This window comes from Panthera tigris, chromosome B2, assembly GCF_018350195.1.
Source record: "Panthera tigris isolate Pti1 chromosome B2, P.tigris_Pti1_mat1.1, whole genome shotgun sequence".
NCBI classification, from domain to species: domain Eukaryota; kingdom Metazoa; phylum Chordata; class Mammalia; order Carnivora; family Felidae; genus Panthera; species Panthera tigris.
The window spans coordinates 54,690,056-54,699,986 of NC_056664.1; the positions used below are offsets into that span (position 1 = coordinate 54,690,056).

At 39.5% G+C, this 9,931-nt stretch overlaps 1 protein-coding gene across 4 annotated transcripts in view; it reads left to right on the forward strand.

The window, feature by feature from the left end:
- Positions 1–7,458, forward strand: part of PRIM2 (DNA primase subunit 2) — a 344,380-nt gene extending 336,922 nt beyond the window's left edge. Inside the window, exon 14 of one of the 4 annotated variants that reach the window (XM_007095550.2) lies at positions 6,825–7,457. In XM_007095550.2, the coding sequence (XP_007095612.1) occupies positions 6,825–7,049 (225 nt within the window). In that variant the 3' untranslated portion in view covers positions 7,050–7,457. Of the gene's footprint in view, positions 1–6,824 lie in introns of all 4 variants that reach the window. The other 3 variants (XM_042986602.1, XM_042986603.1, XM_042986604.1) reach the window with 3 other exon arrangements.
- Positions 7,459–9,931: the final 2,473 nt, after the last annotated feature.

The following is a 9,931-nucleotide window of genomic DNA, read 5'->3' on the forward strand; positions in this document are numbered from 1 at the left end:
ACTACAGTACTACAGTGAGGTACTATTTTTATTCCCGTTTATGAATAAAGTTTAGAGAAGGTGAGCAACCTGTGTAAGGTCCTACTGCTTATAAGAGATGGACTAAGTAAGTCATTAAAGCTTATGAGCCTGACCATGACTGTGTGCTTCTATAGAATCTGATACTGTACCTGTAATAATGACTGTGAGGGTCACTAGCATTTTCTTGTCTACATTTATGATCCAACTATCATAGTTTATGTTAAGAAAAAAAAAAAACCTGAAAACCAACAATTCTACATGACTTGCCCAAGGTACCATAATTTGTAAATAGGAGATCCGGAGCCAGAACCATCCCCACCACTGTCTGCTGTGGGTCTTCCCCTTCTTTCTATTACACCTAACTGTTGAAAATATTACTGTTATTTACCACCATAAAGACTTTGTTTTCACAAAATTTAAAAGACAAAATAAACCTCACTTAAATAGAAACAAGCACAAATTCTCATTAGTTTTAGCAGTCTAGGAATCTCACCTGGTAACCCACATTTGTTTGATATTTTCCACACCAGTTTTGAATTAACCTTTTTCTTAGAGACCATATTCCTTAATTTACCTACTCAGCTTGAGAGTTCTTAATTATTTGTGGATTCTCTTTAATAAGACGCCTCAGAACTTCCACAAATTAAGGTCTGTCATTCAACTTCTTTCCTTTTTTTAAAATAAGATGTGAAAATTAGATTTAAACACTGAGTTTGTGACATAATCACAAAAAATAAGAAGAAATTTTCTAGTCCCAGATCTGCTTTTGTAGTATCTACTGAGTATTCTTTTCTTACAGGAATATTACTGCTATGGGCAATTTAAAAACTTGCCTTAGATTAGTGAAGATATTGAAAAGATGTATGTCTAAATCCTCCCACATATAACTTAAGCCACATAAAAATCAATGGAATAAACAGGCTGTTTGAATTCGCTAGATGTCTCATTATAGATTTTTAGTTGTGAATATCTATTATTTTTTCTCATTAAATTAAAACTAGAATCCATTTTTATTGTCAGTTTTCTGCCATCCTGCCTGCCTCCCCACTTAACAAAAATTTTTAAAGCTACATTTATTTTCCTGAGGATTTTGCGATCAAACTCATTTTAACGAAAGTTTTGAAAATGAACCAGTTAATTGATACCATTTACAGCCGCACTATGATAGTTCCATATGGCTTTTTTGGTATTACCAGCTGCCTCATCATAAGCTGTCATTGCAAAATCTCTTGATTAAAACCCAAACATCCCATAGGTAAAACAATATTGCTTCCATTCCTTCAAAATCTACATTTGCTGTGGCAGAAATATGAGACCTATGTTTGTGTGAAGGTCATCGTGTGCAGAACATGTTGATTCCAAGCAAATGTTTGAGAGAGATTCTGTTAGTAGATGTCAAAATCTGGGCTGCTTGAAATCTGTTTTCCTCAGTGTTTTTTAGGGAGCAATGTTTTATACTGTGGTCTGTTTTTTGCTTTTGGTATGCTCCGTGTGTAAATGAAAACACTCGGCCTTGTGTGGATTAATCTCCGAACTGTAATTGAAAATCATTTCTTTAGCAAACTGAGTCATTCTTGATACTTATTTTCCAAATAGCCGAGCATTTTTTTCCCACCATATAAATCTTTGCAGAAATCTTATTAAATTCTATCACATTTGCCTGCAATCTTGAACAGGATATACCAAATAGAATTAAGCTCTTTTATAATAATTCAGGGTCATTATTATGGATATCAATTAGAGTACTGGGCTAGAAGCCATCATCTTGTCTCTCGCTTGGATCATGGTAGTAGCTTCCTAACTCATTTCCCACTGTCTACAACACATGCACCATTCCAGGTCTTTACCCTCCACACAGCTGTTGGGATGATCTTTAAAATAGAGGAACATGATTATTTTAGTAAACTGCTTTAAAAAAAAAACCTTAAAGGGCTTCCCAATTGCTCTGAAGATGAAATCCAAAATTTATAATGTAGCCTAAAAAGGCGTCCAACCCATTTCCTTCTTCCTGGATGCCAACTACACTGATCTTATTTCATATCCCTTACAGTACTTTGAGACTACTAAGCTAATATGGCAGAATGAAAATGCATCACAGAATTTCCCTTTCTCACTAGTGAACACAATGTACAAAACATAAAAAATGACCCACCAAAAGGAAAACATCATCAATAGCAGCTAGTTAAGAAAAACGGCAAGGAAAGAAACAAAAATTCTCACTGTTTCCAAATCTAGAATGTTCCTACTTTTTTAAAAATAAGGAGTAAAGGAAATAGCTGCTGACCTTTAAGCAGAAATAAATTAAAATTGGGGGTTTCTATGGGGATAATTTGCTTTCTCTATTCTAAATTCATTTTGAAGTAAAATCTGTTTTCGTGGGGAGGGTGGGGCATAAACCAAAGTTAATTTTTCTGGACAAGCTGAAAGGAAACTGTATGGCAGCCATTATGCTTCCTTTAGCCAGAAATAAAACTGAAAGAAAAAACATTTAAAAGACAATCTATTTTAGAAAAAAGTACAATCCACCATACAGAAGGAAACTTCATAATTTCATCATGCTATCAAGCAACTGAATTAGACCATAAGTTCAGTAAAATGAACTTATTAGCAAAATGAGTTACAAAAATGCAATCCCAAACCTAAGAGAGACAGTTGAAAACCCAAATGTCACATAGTAACATGGTACATGCCCTTGATTCAAGACCCTTGTCACTGTTTTAGTTGGTTAATAAGAAAATTAAAGTGGAATAAAAAATATGTGCATTTTTTAAACAATATATTTTAAAGTTAAAAACATTTAAAGGTCTTTTATTCATCTTTCAATGTACGGGCAAGGTCTCATTTGAGTATAGTTTTGAGATTGGAATTCAATTTTTTTTTTTTTAATGTTTATTTTGAGAGAGAGAGAGAGCAAGGGAGAGGCAGAGAGAAGTGGGGAGAGAGAATCCCAGGCAGGCTCCACGCTGTCAGTGCAGAACTCCACACTGGACTTGATCTCACAAACTGTAAGATCATGATCTGAGCTGAAATCAAGAGAGTCAGATGCCTAACCAACTGAGCCACCCAGTTACCCTGGAATTCAACTTTTTTTTTTTTTAAATTACACCTATAATATGCCATCAATAATTTCCAGTTCAGGTTTCTTTCAAGTAGAAGAGGGAGTTATGAGATCATCACCTGAGCCGAAGTCTGAGTCTCCACTGACTGAGCCACCCAGGATCCCCTCAACTTGTTTCTTTTTTAAGTGACTTGCTTTTCTTGAGTCTTTGCAAAGCCAGTAGATAGCATAGAACCAACAACTTTCTTTCTACACTCCTGTTTTCTTGGTTTTCCCCATAGCAACCATATTAATATCTCTACCTCATTGATGAGGAAACTGAGGCTTATAAAGATTTCATTTTGTCCAAATTGAAGTTTAATTTATTTTAATCCTAAGAGTCCTCTCCGTGATGATAGATGTATTGAGAATTTTAACGCGTTGAAACTTTAGGTGTAGAAAATCTCCAATGTAATTATAGCCAAAGCAGTAGATTCTTTTTTTTTACATGAAATAATACCACTATGTTTTTTATAATCTTTATAATCTTGGGGCGCCTGGGTGGCTCAGTTGAGCATCCAACTCTGGCTCAGGTTATGAACTCACAGTTCATGAGTTCAAGCCCTGTGTCAGGCTCTGTGCTGACAGCTTGGAGCCTGCTTCAGATTCTGTGTCTCCCTCTCTCTCTGCCCCTCTCCTGCTCACACCATCTCTCTCTCTCAAAAACAAATAAACATCTTTAAAAATTTTAAAAATATTATGTTATGATTGTAAGTTTATTTGACTTTGCATAAAACCTCTTAAAACAGATTTGATAGCAACTAAGTGATCTGGTCAAAGGCCTTAATTATAATTCAGACAAAACCAGTTACTTGTTCAATGATTTTGCGTAAACTAGGTAATCTCTTTAGGCTTCATGTTCCTAGTTTTACATGTAGAAGGTTCAATTGAAAGGATCTTCAAGGTCTTTCCAATCTCTAATGTTCTCTCTAAAATGTAAAGCCTTCTGATTGATATGTTACATAATAAACTTTTCATGAAACACTTGGTAAAATGCAAACTTTATATTGGATCTCCTACTTTTTAATGAATTGCGTGAAAAATCGAATATAATGAAGTTCACAAATGACTCCATTGTTAATAAAAATTATAGATTTATCATAAAACATTCAGGAAACATTTTAAAATTAAGCAGCAAGGTAGCAGATAAAAATTTGTTCTAGTGACCTGAGTAATAACTCTTAAAATGAATTAGTCTAAATGCTATCAATCTACTATGCACTGACTTTACTATAAAATTATTGGCCCAACATATATCAACAACTGACTAAAGAGAATCAGAGAATCCTGGGGTATTCAAGTATTACCAAAAAACACCTTGTTTCTGTTTATTGGTTCACCTGTTAAAAGGGTTAATTCTGAACCATCTGAACCATGACAGCAATTCTTTTAAACCCCTGCTAATCCATTTTAATCCACCATACGATTATGCATTGCTTTAATCACATCACCTCCCCTCTCAAGGATTTTTAGTGACTCCCTGATGCCTGCAAAATTAGGTCTAGACTACTTACCCTGGTTTTCAAGGCTCTCTGAGGTCGGGCCCCAGTCTGTCTTTCCAACTTCATTTCCTATTATTCCCTTTTATATGCCTTTTACACCAGGCCATCTGATCTACTTGCTTTCCAGGGACATTGCTTCTTACCTTGCTCATGTGGCTCTGCTTTTTGTATTAACCTTGACCTCATTATCCCAGCTTTTCACTCTCTCCATCTTCCCAAATTCAACTCATATAGCACTTCTCTCACAAAGCCTTCCTTGATCTCCCCAGCCAGAATGTGTCTCTAATATGGAGATAATAAGCCTTTATCTGTGACCCTTAAAAACCTCTATCAAGAATAAAAGAGTGTTAAGTATATGACTGACTTCACTAGGCTGGAAATTTCTTTACACTTAGTCAAATGCATTCTTGTGTGCTGAAAAACTACCAGCTCATAACGTGGCACATATGACTGGTATACACTGTTGGTTCTGGGCTCAACTCACCAAATATTTAGATACCTACTATATATATACAAGTCACTTCAGTACAAAGAGAGACATAAAAAGGTTAATATAAGACAAATGAACAAAAAAGTGTAATGGCTTCTCAGTTTGTAAAAAAAAAAAAAAAAAAAAATTGAAATGAAAATACCCCCTCACAAAAAAAAAACAACAAATAACTGCAGTAAAATGGTATCCTTTGGTTGTCAGCTTCCACTGCAGAAGGCAGGGAGGGCAGAGATTCGACACGTGATCAATTCAATCTGACCCACTGGTTGAGTGTGTAGAAAGTGACTCATGTAAAAGGTTTACACTTTAGGAGCTATCTTGCTCTTAGGTCACAGCCCAAGAGTTAGTAAAGGTTTATACAACTTAAGAAATGAATACATTATAAAATCATTGACCTTGGCACAAGGACATGACAGCAGAACATACTGGTTATGAGCATGGACTGTGCTAATTCATATCCCATCTCCAGCCCTGCCAGTGCGTGATCTTGGGTAAGTTATTTAACCTCTCTCTAAAGTGGGAAATACTGATAATTTACCTTCACAGGGCTCTTAATGGAAGTTAACTAAATATATGCATGTTTGTGAATGAGTATATATGTGTGTTTTATGCCACTTAGAATAATGTCTGGCACACAGTAGTCATTAAATAAGTGCATGCTAATATTAAGGAATATAGTTTTCTTTATTAATAAATTTTAGAATCACAGTTAAAAATAGTATTTGCTAAATGTTCAAGTATCATCTGAACACCTTATAAAGCATCATTGAATAGTAAAGGCACAGGGTAATGGGTAATTGGAAATGATATTCAAGATTGAATTTAAAGTTTAGTGATAGTATTTGTGAAAAGAAATAATGCAAACATGAGCAAGTTCATAGTTTTATGTTAAGTCCCACTGAAAATTACCAAAAGAAAAAAATTTTATATAAAAAGTAAGAGCAGGGAAAACTCAAGATTGGAATGAAGAAATTACATTAGGTTGCTTTTTCAGTGTTTATGATACTAAGTGGGATTACATAGGCCAGATCTATAAATATACTCTAAAACATGAGTGGTATCAGGGACCAATATCAAAACAGTGTCTGTTTATGTCCACTCCCTATGGTCCTGGAATGTTTATTTTTTAATGTTTTGTTTATTTTTGAGAAACAGAGTGCAAGCAGGGGAGGGGCAGAGAGAGAGGGAGACACAGAATCAGAAGCAGAATCCAGGCTCTGAGCTGTCAGCACAGAGCCTGATGTGGGGCTCAGACTCACAAACCACGAGATCATGACCTGAGCCGAAGGCAGATGCTTAACCAACTGAGCCATCCTGGTGCCCCAATTCTGGAATGTTTAAAGATTATACCCTTCTTCTTCCTTTTTTTTTTTTAAACAACAAAATATTTATTGACAGACAATATGGCAGCCACTTTGCTTAGCCATCTGAGATGTTAAGAGGTAGATCTGGAAGTAGAGTTGGATAGGGAACGGGAACTAAGAGCAGAGGTTTGGGTTGGAAATACAAATGCAAGAAGCCATTAATGTTTAGGTAGTAGTTGAAGCACCCTCTGAATGAAATCATGTAAGTACTGGATTGAGTATTATGACCGAGAACTACTAAGATCCATGTTCTGGGCATTAGTTTTTGAACAAGGTCTAGACTGGTTTATGAAGTCCCTCTATTTATACCTTTGCTTTGTGTTAATACATACATTTGCTTTCTTACACAGGTGGATGATTGTGGCTTTTCTTTGAGCCATCCTAACCAGTTCTTTTTTGAGAGCCAACGGATTCTAACTGGTAGTAAAGACATCAGAAAGGAGTCCATCCAACCAGAAGCTCCTCAACCCAAACCAAGTGTCCAGAAAAACAAGGATGCATCATCTGCTCTGGCCTCTCTGAATTCCTCTCTGGAAGTGGATATGGAAGGACTAGAGGATTACTTCAATGAATGATTCTTAAACGCTTAAGAACCCTTTTTCCTCTCTAGCTTTCATTTCTTTCAAGATTTTGCCTGTTTCTTTTTTAACCTCTTTGTCTACTCCCTCCACCCCACCCCAGTTCATCCTCTGGAAAGCAGGCTTACGGGTAAAAACAAAGACCTCCATTCTATTTTGCTTTGACAAAAGGGAAAAAAGGAAGAATTTCTCTTGAAATCTAACACTTGAGTGGTGTGATCTAAGTCCTGTTTTAGGAGACATAACAGCTTTCTAGACTGCTTACAGTTTCCTAGAGACAGTAGAACTAAGAACAACTATTAACCCTTACCACTGTAATTTTTACTTAATCCTTTTCTGGACCATTTTTGTCAATAAATGCAAAAATGTGTATTAATGTGTAGTTGAAGGAGTCATATTATGAGGAGGGATCCAAGACGGTGCCATGGGAAAATCCTGAATTCTACACGGGACACACCCAACCTACACCTACACCTACAGCAGTTCTTTCTGAAGAACTAAAGGCTGATGAATAGCTTCTGCACAACAAATGATAGAGAGGGGCCACACAAAGAAGGGTAGGAGAGCTGGATACACAGTAATGGGAATCCCACTCCCAGTGCTACAAGCTGCAGTAGGGAGGGATGGTACTGAAGGGCCTGGATGCAGATTCGCCTAACCTAGGGCACAGCCGTAAAACAGTAACATAAAGAGCAACTAGACTGTATATAAGTGAAGGCAATGCACTATTAAACCTAGAGCATCTGCCAAGCAGTAGAGAACTGCTGGAAATTTTCTCCAGGATTGAAGGCACTGGTGACCAGCATTATTTATGTTCCCCCTCCACCTTGGCAGTATAGACAGGAGCAGCATCCTGACACTCTAGTCAATCTGCTGCCTCAGTGAGCCTTGGGCCTTTAGCACACACCAGCTCCAGCTGTCTTACCAAACTGCCCCAGTGTGGTACACACCAGGACATCCCTGGGCTGTGCCCATTATATGTTAACCATCTTGCCAAGGTGGCCCAGGTGCTAAGCATGGCAGGACACCCCTAGCCGGCACTGGCTTCCACTCCAGCCATCTCACCACGGCCGCCCCGGTGTAGAGAAAGCCCCAGCCCATGCCTGCCCTATTCTAGCTGTTCTGCTAGCGTGGCACCAAGGCAAGCACCCCAGGATCCATTCCAGCTCCAGCTGTCCAGGCCAATGCAGCCCTGGCACCAAGTGCGTCAGGACCTCCGGCCCGCGAGCCCTCCAGCTCTAGCCAGCCAACCAGAGCCACCGAACACACAGTCCATGCCACTACCCAGGGCCACTCCTTCAACACTCAGGTAGTTATTTCACCTAATTCGTAGCAACAGAGAAAGTCAAACAGAGGGATACTGTCCAAAAGAAAGAACATGACAAAATCAGGGAAAGAACTAAACAAAATGGAGATAAGCAATTTACCTTTTGGTAAAAGAATACCAAAGTGAGTTCTGGCCTAAGATAGTGAGGTAGGAAGACCCTTAAGTCATATCCTCTGTGGACACACCAAATCAACACCTATTTATAGAGCAATTCCTCCTGAAGAACTAAGGGCCAATTGGACAGCTTATGTACAACAAAAGATAGGCCACATAGAGAATGACAAGAGAGAGACACGGTAACAAGGGAACCCCATCCCTGATGCAAAGTGCAGTAGGGAGAGAGAGTACTGAAGGAGTAGAACACAAGAAAAAGCCAGTTTAAAAGAGCAACTAGTATATAAAAGATCCAGCCCTACAACTCCACCAAACAGGGAGTTGGTGGGACTCTATCCAGGCCAGATGGGATGTTAAGCAGCATGGTTTATGCTCCCTACCCCTTGATACTGAGGACGGTAGCAGAGTTCTGGATGCCACAGCCAGCTTGCTGTCTCAGTGAGCCCCTAGACTCTTAGCCTATGCCAACCCAGGAGGCCACAGAATGGTGCACACGGATGCCTCTGGTTGGCACCCAAGTGACACAGGTGCAAAGCATACCAGAATACTCCAGGGCCACAGCACTTTGGTTACAGACAGCTTGCTAGAGCACCCCTAGAGCAGAGCACTGTGGGACCTCCTGGCTCATGCCTGCTCATCTCTAACCACCCAGCCAGATAACCCCCTGCATAGAGCATCCTGGAAACCCCTAGTCCATAGCCTGCCTCTCAGCTCTAGCCTCCACACCAGAGCATCCCCTGTGCAGACTGCTCCGGAACCCCCAGTCCCCCACCTGCCTCTGTACTGGTCACCCTACCAGGGCATCTACTGTATGAAGTGTCTCAGAACACCCCAGAGCACACCGGCCTTGGCTTTAGTTACCCCAACAGGGCACCCCCTGTGCTGAGTACACCCAATACACTGGCTTGCACTCACTTCAGCTCCCAGAGTGCTCCCAGCACAGAGTGGCCCAGGACCCATCCTGCTTTGCACCCACTTCAGCTTCAGCCACCATACCAGGGTGCCCTATGAGGAGAGTCCAGAACTGCCCATGCCCATCTCAGTTTCAGCCAGTTTCAGCTGGCCAAGATAGGCCAGCACAAAGTGCTTCAGACCCCCAGCCCAAGCCAGCCGCAGCTCCAGCCAGCCAATGTCACCAGGCACACAGCAAAGACATGGGATGACCACACACAAGATCACTCCTTCAAGTTTTGGAGAAGTAGCTGTTCCAACTAATTCACAGAAACACAAAAAGCCAAACTCCCCCCTAAAAAGAATAAGACAAACCCTCAAAAAAAAAAAAAGCTAAATGAAACAGGTAAATATGCCTGATAAAGAGTTTAAAGTAATGATCACAAATATGCTCACTAGACTGGAGAGAAGAGTGGAAAAACTAAGTGAGGGGGCACCTGGGTGGCTCAGCAAGTTAAGCACCCTACTCGGCTCAGGTTATGATCTC